General features: G+C 53.7%; 1 protein-coding gene across 1 annotated transcript; it reads left to right on the plus strand.

Moving 5' to 3' along the window:
- The first annotated feature begins 708 nt into the window (after window positions 1-708).
- Window positions 709-10,747, plus strand: LOC121437949 (methanethiol oxidase-like). Its single transcript, XM_041638097.1, has 12 exons — window positions 709-787; window positions 3,370-3,426; window positions 3,565-3,677; window positions 3,897-4,082; window positions 4,880-5,000; window positions 6,171-6,353; window positions 6,599-6,777; window positions 8,741-8,819; window positions 8,901-9,022; window positions 9,820-9,912; window positions 10,056-10,174; window positions 10,383-10,747. The coding sequence occupies exons 1-12, from the start codon at window positions 784-786 to the stop codon at window positions 10,543-10,545; spliced, it is 1,419 nt and encodes a 472-aa protein (XP_041494031.1). The 5' UTR covers window positions 709-783; the 3' UTR covers window positions 10,546-10,747.
- The last annotated feature ends 522 nt before the right edge of the window (window positions 10,748-11,269 follow it).

An 11,269-nucleotide genomic window follows, 5' to 3' on the forward strand; every position in this document is an offset into this window, starting at 1 on the left:
GCTAAGCTCAAGGCTCAGGAGCAGTTCTGGGAAAAGTGAAAGCTATGCTCTCCCTCCCACCTGGGCTCTGTGGGGCAGCTGCTGTGGAAAGACATGGGCGAGGGGTCTGGGTGAGCAAGAATGTGCCTTTTGGAGCATGGACGTCTGGACAAAGAGGAAAATCTTAAGAGAAAGCTGACCTTGGATATAGAAGTAGGAAGAAACAGGTCCACAGCCCTGGGTACCTCAAAATGTCCATGAACAGGGCCAAACACATAGATGGGCATTTGAAAGCACGGGAACATGTGATTGCAGACATATAAACACATCCCTCACATGGTATCTGTTCACATGGACACACACAAACATGTACACATCCAGAGATAGGCACATACCAACTCACACCCACGCAGACACCAACATAAAGGTACATGCATTCACCCACAGGAGAATGTTACATAGGCACACAAACTTAATGCATACATAGGTACCCACTAAAGGCACGGATGTATTTAAGTGTACACACACACATACACAGAGACATACTCAACACTCATACACCATATACACACTGTAACTTGAACGGCCAGGTAACTTGATAGCATCCTGGCCAGCAGCCCTGTGTAGTTTACTCTGGATGGCAGCCAGGTCCCTCCCCTTGCCCCACCTCTCCCCCAATTGGTTGCATAAATTCCCTCCCTTTGCCCCTTCCCTGTGCAGTCCGCCTCCAACACCAGCACTGGTCTCTGGCAAGCTCTGCCCATCCCTGGCAATTCCTGCAGGACCAGAGTGTCAGCCAACAGCATGGGTAAGAAAAGGGTCTTCTCAAAACTGTGGATAGTTCATCCCAAGATTAGAGGGTCCTTCTTCCTCCAGGAAATGACTCAAAACTGGAGAGGGCAGTGAAGAAAGAACTGGACTCTCATCTCTACCCTGCAGGCACGCGCATACGCAGCTCAAACTCAGGCATTCATGCTTCTCAGTCCAGTTCAAGTTCTGAGGAAAGAGCAGGGAGGAACTGCAGAAGTGGTCGTCTGGGAGTCCTGCCCAGCCTCTGCAGAGACGGGGGTGGGGGGCAGGGGCAGCAGACAGGGGTAGGGGTAGGTGGCAGGGGCAGGAGACAGAGGCAGTGGACAGGAGCAGGGGTAGAGAGTAAGGGATAGGGGCACGGGAGCGTCTTTCTGAGAAACTCCACTGGGAGTGGGGATTCTTGGGAAGAGCCCCAACATTTCCGTGACAATATCTGTCACCCTAGTAAACAGACACTGTGTCTGTGTCTTGCTGGGGAGGCACAGAACAGCCTCCCAGCCCAGATCTCCCAAGCTGCTCCATTTCACCAGTGCGTGGGGAGGTCAGGGTGGCCACACGAGCCCACTGAGGACCTGCTTCAGCCCCTCCCAAGTCCCACAGCTCTCATCCTTTAGCCTGTGAGCTCCTGCAGTCAGGCTGAGGCTTGGGTTTGGGAGGGAACTTTGAGGTCCCCTGCAGCTGGCCCTTCCTAATGGCAGAGAAAACTTCCCTGAGTTCCCCAAACTCAGAATGCCAGAGACCTTGCTGGAGATGCTTAGGACTGGAGGATCCCTACAAAGAAAGACAACCTAGCAGCCTGGAGCCAAATCCTGGGATAGCAGGGCAACTCTCCTCCATGTCTTTCCTCTTTTAAAGGTGTTATTTTATGAGTGTTTGCCTATGTGTATATATGGACAGCACAGGCGTGTCTCGTGCCCGTGGAGGCCAGGTGGCAGAGAGTTGTGAGTGACCTGTGGGTGCTAAGAACCATATCCTGGTCCTCTGCAAGAACAGCAAATGCTCTTAACCCCTGAGCCACCTGTCCAGTCCCCAAACGAGCTCCCCTATTATTGTTGTTGTTGTTTTGTTGGGGTTTTGTTTGTGTTGTGGGTTTTGAGTGTAGATCAGGCTGACCTTGAACTCAGAGAAATCTTTCTGCCTCTGCCTCAGGAGTGCTGGGCTTCAAATATGCTTTTTATTGGTTCTCTTCACCTGCCCCAAACATGAGTGGTAGCTCATGCCCATATCCCAGTACTCAGGAGGCTGAGGCAGAAGGATCTTGGTGAGTTGGAGGCCAACCTGAGCTACATGGCAAGAATTTCCAGATGATGCCCGGTTTCTGGATTCTATGGTGCTGTTGCTGCCTCCCTACCTCCTGTGCTCTCCAGACGTGGGGCTCCCAGGCGGCAGCAGGCTTTGCTCTGGACTTGACTGCTTTCTGTTTTCTTAGTGTTGATTTTGTGTGTCTGGATGTGTGGCTGGCATCGATGTACACACATGTATGCCATATGCCCGAGGAGGCCAGAGAGGGTGCAGAAGCCCTGGAGCTGCAGTTACAGTTCTTAGGCACCACGTGGGTGCTGGACTCAAATCTGGGTTCTCTAGGAGCAGCCATTGCCTTAACCGCTAAGCCATCTCTCCAGTCCCTTGCCTGCCTCTGCTTGAGGCCCTGGGTCAGGGCAGGAGGGAGAGCCCAGTTCTTGTGAACTCCATGCCAGGATTTCTTTACATCTGCATCAGCCCCTTCCCTGTTCCAGTCCTCCAAGGTCTGGCCCAGGCTCTCAGCTTGGAATCCTGAATGTAGTGACTGGAGGGTCAGGAGGGCCTCTCCCTCCAGCTGTGGTGGCTAGGCCAGTGCCCAAGGACACACAGCTGGTTCTCTGTTGTGGGCTGCTGTTGTGTAAAGTCGCCCACAGTGTAGAGGCTTCTGGCCTCCCTGAGCTGAACTTCCAGGGGCTGTGAGTGGCCTGGTGGGGACTTAACCGTTGAGCCATTTCTTCTAGAGCTGCCCTAAATCAGTTTTTCTTGTGTGTTGTTTTGAGAAAGGGTCTCTCTGTGTATCCCTGGCTGTCCGAAAACTAGGTCGACCAGGCTGGCCTTGAACTCAAAGACATCTGCCTGCCTCTGCCTCCCCAGTCAGTTTTCAGCTGCATATCAAGGCTAGTCTTGAACTCCTGTCCCTCCTGCTTTTGCCCCTATAGATGTGGTCACAATGCCCAGCCAACTGTGCATCTCATTACCTGCTTTTCACAGATGAAGTTGAAACTGAGTTAGATAATTTGTCCACGTTCCTATGACCAGCCAGGTGGGCTGAGACGGAATAGAAGTCCGTGTCATAATTCTTAGGAACACAGCTTCTGTCCAAAGCTTGCCATCCCAGCCGGAGTGTCTGTTCCAGTCATGTGATTTCACTCTCCCACCACAGCTTCACACCCATCAGAGCTGGGGGTGGGAATGGAAAGGCCAACGAGATGAGGCTGGAGAATGGATCCAGGCTACAGTGAGTCTGCCCTCCTCTGCCAGGTGTGCGTCACAGCTGGAGAGAGGGAGACTGCACGCTCCAGAGCGGCTCCAGCTAACACACTCCCATTGTTTCCACAGCCACAAAATGCAGAAAGTGTGGCCCAGGCTACCCTACCCCTGGAGAGGCCATGAAAGGTAACTGTACATCTGCGAGCCAGCATCCTCTGCCAACCCCATGGTAGAGTTGAGGACTTCAGGTCTAGCCTTAGCCCTCTAGCTCACCTGGGCTGCCTCTGCCCAGCTCATTACCATAACACACTCTCTACTCCCCAGGACCCCGGGAGGAGATTATCTATGTGCCCTGTATTTACCGAAACACAGGCATTGAGGCTCCAGATTATTTGGCCACTGTGGATGTCGACCCAAAGTCTCCCCATTATAGTCAGGTGAGGTGAGGTATGGTCACTGGCTCCCTTAAGACTCCCAGCACAGCTCTGGTTCCCTAACTCCACCCTTCTTTGTCCCCCTTGGAATGAATGGCATTGGAAGCTCTTCACTGCCCAGGGTGCTGAGCTGGAACCCAGCCTGTGCTGGGCTCCAAGCCAAAAGGGAATCTAGAGAGGCCTGGCCTGGGTAAGCAGCACTTCCTTCCCCTCTGCACCCAGGTCATCCACAGGCTGCCCATGCCCTACCTGAAGGATGAGCTGCACCACTCAGGATGGAACACTTGCAGTAGCTGCTTTGGGGACAGCACCAAGGCGCGCACCAAGCTCATGCTACCCAGTCTCATCTCCTCCCGCGTCTACGTGGTGGATGTGGGCTCTGACCCTCGCGCCCCTAAGTTGCACAAGGCAAGTCCTCCGTGCTTGTGGCTGGAGACCCTTGCACCTGCTGGCCCAACAGTCTCTGGACCAGCTGCCTCCAGCTCTTATACAGGGTCTGGCTCAGCAGCAGAAAGGGGAGACCTCAGAAGTTACCTGAGCCTGCTGGGCAGGCACCGTCCAGCAGTGTGGTCTGGGTGTCAGAAGACGAGGCTTCTTCTTGAGGGGGAGGAGAGACTCGTCTTCCCCCACCCAGCTAGGAGATTATGGCTTCCTCAGGCAGGAATTCCAGGCCTTCCTCTCAACACTACATTGGACACACCCTCTGCACCAGATGTTCACAGCTGGCAGCTGAGGATGCAGAGGCAGCCCTGGCATGGGAGGGACCCCAGGTGCTGGGAGTGCCTTCAAGAGAGATGGGGGGGGGGGGGGACTGGAGAGATAGCTCAGAGGTTAAGAGCACTGGCTGCTCTTCCAGAGGTCCCGAGTTCAATTCCCAGCAACCACATGGTGGCTCACAACCATCTGTAATGAGGTCTGGTGCCCTCTTCTGGCCTGTAGGCATACATGCAGACAGGATATTGTATACATAATAAATAAATCTTTGGAAAAAAAAAAGAGAGAGATGGGGAAGGTTGATGCTCTGACTGAAGATTTAGTGATGGCTTCCCTGCCTTTCTGTTGCTGCTCTCTGAGTTACCAGATTGAATCCCTCCCTCAGGGAGAGGAAAAGAAGACAGGGTCCACAGACAAAGCAGGGAGAATGGGAGGAGGGGGTGGAGACTCCTGGCTATGTAAAGTCAGACCCCACTCCTCACCTTCTCCAGGTCATTGAACCCAGTGAAATCCACTCCAAGTGCAACGTGGGCAATCTGCACACCAGCCACTGCCTGGCCAGCGGAGAGGTGATGATCAGCACCTTGGGGGATCCCCAGGGTAATGCTAAAGGTACCTGCTGGCACTGTGGACTTGGCAAAAACTCAGCAGATAAGAGGCATGGGAAACATTGGGCTGTGTAGGAGCAGGTCCAAAGCCCGGGGAGCTATGAAGTGAGGGGCCAGGGAGAACTGGCTGGCTGAGTCCCACCCAGTGTCTGAAACATCAGCAAGTGACTTCAGTTGTCTCGACTATTCCTACAGGGACGAGGCTCAGCTGGGTCTGCTGGTGCAGGAGGTAATTCCAGGTACTTTAGGCTGTGGCAGAAAGATCACAAGTTCAAGGTCTGCCTGGGAATCTTAGCAAGACCTTGTCTCAAAATACAAATAAGAAGCTGGAGACACACCCCGTGATACAGCACTTGCCTACCATTGAGGTCTCAGGTTCAAACCCCAGTACAATCACACATGCACACACTTACACTCACAACACACAGACATTCACACAAGATGAGCTGTGACTGCCAAGTTTGCTAGAAGGCATAGTCAGGAGTCAGCCATGAAGATATGAACCCACACACAAACCTAGCAAGTCTATCATGTAATGTCTGCCTTTGTGAATTCATGAGCAAACTTCACAGTCCTTGATTGATGAGTGTGTGTGTGTGAACTTTTAGAAACATTTTTCTGAACACAGTGATGTACACCTTTGAACCCAGCACTTGGAATGCAGAGGCAGGAGGATCTCTGTGAGTTTGAGGTCAGCCTGGTCTACAGAGTGAGTTCTAGGACAACCATGGCTCCACAGAGAAACCCCATGTCACAAAAGAAAGAAGAGAGAATAGGAGAGGAGGAAGGGAGGGAGAAAAAGTATTGAGCCCACGAAGGACAGCTGGCTTCCGTGACTGGAGCTCCACCTGTGGCTGCCTGGGGTTCTTACCTGCACAAGGAAGAATTCTGTGGGGAGAATACCAGGGGAGCTGTGGCAGCCTGAGCAAATGATGCTTAAGGGGCCAAGTCCCAGAGCTCTCTGTTCAGTGGGAGGACATTTCTCCAGAGTTCTAAGTGAAGGAAACGTTGCTAAGAGGGAGAGCACAGAGTAAGGGGCCCTACATCACACCAGCCATCTCTGAAACAGACATGCGGGCATCTGAACTCAAGGATCTGACCAGCTGGGTGGGAAAGACAGCAACGGCTCACCGCCTCTACCTAAGCCCCTTTTCTCCCTTTCTTCCCTGCTCAGGGAGTTTTATGCTGCTTGACGGGCAGACCTTCGAGGTGAAAGGCACGTGGGAGAAGCCTGGAGGGGCTGCTCCTATGGGTTATGACTTCTGGTACCAACCACGACACAACGTTATGATCAGCTCTGAGTGGGCAGCTCCCAACGTCTTCAAAGATGGCTTCAACCCTGCTCATGTGGAGGCTGGTGAGAATAACCTTTCGTCTGGCAAGGAGCATTGGCTCATCCACCCCCCACCAGATTTCAGGTCTCTAACCTGCACCAGGACCAACTCCTAACAGGCTAAGTCATGCCAGGTGCGGAGTGCCCACCTGGCTCAAGCGTCGTCGGTGCCCATTTCCAGCTCTCATCCTAGTCAGTGCCCTGCCTCTGCCTGTGCCCTTGCAACCTGACTGAGCCCAGCCTCTGGTCCCTGTCCCCTCCCATCTCAGGGTTGTATGGGAGCCACTTATATGTGTGGGACTGGCAGCGTCGTGAGGTTATCCAGACCCTAAAAATGAAGGATGGGCTCATTCCCTTGGAGGTCCGTTTCCTGCATGACCCAGATGCCGCCCAGGGCTTTGTAGGTTGCACCCTCAGCTCCAACATCCAGCGCTTCTACAAGAATGAGGTAAGACTGAGACTCTGCGCCTCCCACAAGAGTCTCCTCAGGACCTCCTCCCAGACCCCCCCCCCCACACACAAGAGTCTCCTCAGGACCTCCTCCCAGACAACCCCCCCCCACACACAAGAGTCTCCTCAGGACCTCCTCCCAGACAAACCCCCCCCCCACACACACACACAAGAGTCTCCTCAGGACCTCCTCCCCGACAACCCCCCCCCCACACACACACAAGAGTCTCCTCAGGACCTCCTCCCAGACAACCCCCCCCCACACACACACAAGAGTCTCCTCAGGACCTCCTCCCAGACAACCCCCCCACACTCAAGAGTCTCCTCAGGACCTCCTCCCAGACAACCCCCCCCCCCCCACACACACAAGAGTCTCCTCAGGACCTCCTCCCAGACAACCCCCCCACACTCAAGAGTCTCCTCAGGACCTCCTCCCAGACAAACCCCCCCCCCACACACAAGAGTCTCCTCAGGACCTCCTCCCAGACAACCCCCCCACACACACACACAAGAGTCTCCTCAGGACCTCCTCCCAGAAACCCCCCCCCCACACACACACAAGAGTCTCCTCAGGACCTCCTCCCAGACAACCCCCCCACACTCAAGAGTCTCCTCAGGACCTCCTCCCAGACAACACCCCACCACACACACACACACACACACACACACACACACACACAAGAGTCTCCTCAGGACCTCCTCCCAGGCTTCAGCATCCACACTTGTTGTTCCCACCAGCCTAAGGCTTCCCAGGAAGAAACGCTGGTGGGTGGCTGGCCTTGCTTCTCTCTGGGCCAGACTAATCTCCACCTTGTCTAAGTCTGTTTTCTGTTGCTATAACAGCAACTGAGATCCCAGGCAGGACAGTGATAAGGAACAGATAGCCCATAAGACTGCAGTTATGCCTTCCAGGGTTGAGGGGTGGCTTCTGGGAAAGGTTTCCTTGTGGCAGGGAATGAGAGAGCCCTGTGCAATAGACAAACGGGCTTTATAAATGAACTCATTTTCAAGATAACCATAATACTCTCATAGGTGAGAGCTCTGACTTAATCACTTCAAGGTCCCACTTGTCCCCAGGTGGTGGCACAGGCCGTTATCTAAAGCACTTGGGAGGCAGAGGCAGACAGATCTCTGAAGCGGCAGCCAGCCTAGTCTACGTAGCAAGTTCCAGGACAGTCAAGGCCACATAGTGAAACGCCGTCTCATGAAATAAACAGGGGCCAAAGAGACGGCTCGACAGTCTAGAGCATTCGCCATTCTTCCAGAAGACCTGGGTTAAATTCCCAGCATCCACGTGGTGGTTCACAACTACCTGTAACTCCAGTTTCAGGGGACATGAATTCCTTTCTGGCCTCCGAAGGCACCATGAACACGTGTGGTACACAGACATACGTGTAGGCAAAACACTCATACGTATAAAACAAACAATACTAAAAGGTCCCACCTAGCCAGTCAGAATGGCTCACACCTGTAGCTCCAGCACTTGGGATGTGGTGGCAGGAAGACTGCAGGTTCAAGGCCAGCCTCTTCTACACAGTGAGACCATTGTCTCAAAAACCCAGTCAAGGTCCCACCTCTTAATTCCTCACAATAGTAATTACATCTCATCATGACTTTTGGTAGGGACGCTTGAAGCACAGGTGGCCATATGGATACATTCATTCAAAGCCTAAGGTGGTCCTGTGGCACACACGTGACCCCAGCACTTGGAAAGTGGAGGTCGGGGGAACAGTTGAGGCCAGCGTGAACATGGAACTGTCTCAAAAAGCAGAACAAAAAAATGTACATAGTAAGCATCTCTGTGAGCCACTCTGAAGAGCAATGGCGGGGCCATGGTGAAGCAGTCATGCTCCTTGCCTTAGCGGCTTGCAGGGAAGGAGACCCTAGCCACAAGGCCCAGTGTGTGCTCTCTCCCTGTCCCCAGTTCTCAGCCCACTTCCTGCTTCCCTTCCCCAATGTAGGGAGGCACCTGGTCCGTGGAGAAGGTGATCCAGGTGCCCTCCAAGAAAGTGAAGGGCTGGCTGCTGCCCGAAATGCCAGGTGAGTTCCGGGAGAGGGTGGGGTCAGCAGGTGGGGTCCTGGCCTGGGGAGACTCCTTAAAGCTCTCAACCCACGCCTTAGGTTTGATCACCGACATCCTGTTGTCCCTGGATGACCGCTTCCTCTACTTCAGCAACTGGCTACACGGGGACATTCGACAGTACGACATCTCTAACCCACAGAAGCCCCGCCTTGCTGGGCAGGTAGGGGCACTGGTGGAGGAGTCTGGGCAAGGTGGAGAGGAGGGGAAGCTCCGGGGTGGTAAGGGAGGAGCAGGAAAAGCAAAAATGTGAGCCAAGGTACAGGCTCAAGACTGTGGAGTCCTGGCTGAGCACAGGGAATGAGTCTGAAAGTTAAAGGGATGCTAGCCGGGTGTGGAGGAGCACACCTTTGAGACAGAGGGAAGTGGATGTGAGTTCGAGGCCAGCCTGGTCTACATAGTGAGTTTCAGGCCAGCCAGAGTTCCATGGTGAGATGCTATCACACGCGCGCGCGTGCGCATACACACACACACACACACACACACACACACACACACACGCTAACACACACACGATTCTAATCAAGGAGAACAGCTCTTCTGTAATGTCCACACCTGTATGAGTTACCCTTCTGTGATGAAATACCCCACAGACACAAAGGAGGAAACGTTTATCCCAGCTCAGACTTTGAGAAGGGACAGAGTCCATCGTAGTCAGAAGGTGTGGCGGCAAAGCGGGAGGCAGCTGGTCACATTACCTGTGCGGTCACAGGAGGCAGAGAGTTGGATGCTGGGACTCAGCTTGTCTTTCCCTTTCCATTTGCTCTGGAATCCGACCCCCTGCTGCTCAGGGTGCGTCTTTCCTCCTGATTAAAACTCTCTGAAATGCCCCACAGACAGACACTCCAGGGCGCGTGTGTCCTCGATGATTCCCACACCCAGTGAGGTTGATAATGGACATTAATCATCACTGTATCTCTCACTGTTGTCCCCCTTTGTCCTCTGCACCCCTGAACCCAGATCTTCCTTGGGGGCAGCATTGTTAAAGGAGGCCCTGTGGAGGTGCTGGAGGACCAAGAGTTAAAGTGTCAGCCGGAGCCCCTAGTGGTCAAGGTGAGAACATCGCCCTGGCCTCACTGGCCCCTCAGACCCATGCTCAAGGAGAATCTGGGGCGATGCTCTTGGGACCCAGGCGGTATGCCAACCCCTTAGTCAATCTGTGTGTCACTTGGAGCCTGACCTCTTGTTTCCCCAAGGGAAAACGCATTCCTGGAGGCCCTCAGATGATCCAGCTCAGCTTGGATGGGAAGCGTCTTTACGTCACCTCGTCGCTGTACAGCGCCTGGGACAAGCAGTTTTACCCCGACCTCATCAGGTGAGCAGCAGTGTCCAGGATCACCTCTCCACCAGGCCTCCAGAACGATCGTGTGGGCTCTGAAGACAACTCAGGAACTCCACCTGTGCCCTACCAGACAGAGGGCCCATGTGGGCCCTGCCCATCCCAGGAACCCATTTATCCTCACCAAATCTTGGGGTGGGGGTGCTGGTCACATATCACCTCTCACCCTTTCCTCCTCTTCCAGGGAAGGCTCCGTGATGCTGCAAATTGATGTAGACACTGGAAATGGAGGGCTCAAGTTGAACCCCAACTTTCTGGTGGACTTCGGGAAGGAGCCCCTTGGTCCAGCACTGGCTCATGAGCTTCGGTACCCAGGGGGTGACTGCAGTTCTGACATCTGGATCTGAAGGCTCGCCCCAAAGCCCCTCCTCTATGTTCTGAGCCCTCCCTGAGGAGCCTGGCCTCACTCTGCTCGCTTGGCCCCCACTCTCCAAGGCCACACTGAGACTAGTGAGATCTACTGAGCAGCATCTCACGACTGTTGTTTGTTGTCACTGTGCTGTTTCTAAATGAGCTCTTAAAGCACCAAGAAATAAAATGCTGAGCCTGTCCTCAGAGCACTGTCGTGGAGGAGGGCGCCGAGTCCTCAGCCACTGCCACCCTTGCACGCAGAAAGTCTGAAGTAGACCCCAGGACGTTGTAGTGACTAGTCTGTGCCAGTGATCCCAACATGATGCCCGAGATGTTGAACATCTCTCCCTTTACGGCCATCGAAACCTAAGGATTGCCACAGGGAACCTGAGATATGTCAATGTTTTTGGGCACGTGTATACATGTGGTGTGTGTATGTGTGCATATCAAGCATATGTGTGGTGTGTGTGTGTATATATATGTGTGTAGTGTGCATGTTCAAGCACATGAGTGTGTTGTGTATATGTGTGTGTGTTTAAGCACATGTGTGTGTACATACATATAATGCCCAGACTGACCCTGGGTCTCTTCCCTGTTCACTCTTCACCCTATATATGGAGACAGGATCTCTAGCTGGAGCTGGAGCTTGCTCTTGCAGTGAGGATGACAAACCAGCTCATTCCAGGGATTCCATCTCCATTTCCCACGTGCTGGGCTCAC

Source organism: Microtus oregoni, unplaced genomic scaffold, assembly GCF_018167655.1.
Source record: "Microtus oregoni isolate MIOR12 unplaced genomic scaffold, Mior012 000054F_ref0000373, whole genome shotgun sequence".
In the NCBI taxonomy this organism is placed as follows: domain Eukaryota; kingdom Metazoa; phylum Chordata; class Mammalia; order Rodentia; family Cricetidae; genus Microtus; species Microtus oregoni.

Excerpts from the sequence above, each read along its gene's own strand:
- LOC121437949 (XM_041638097.1), top strand. Across the intron at positions 3,427-3,564 it reads CCCTGGAGAGGCCATGAAAG|GACCCCGGGAGGAGATTATC; the intron begins GTAACTGTACAT and ends TCTACTCCCCAG. Across the intron at positions 3,678-3,896 it reads AGTCTCCCCATTATAGTCAG|GTCATCCACAGGCTGCCCAT; the intron begins GTGAGGTGAGGT and ends CTCTGCACCCAG.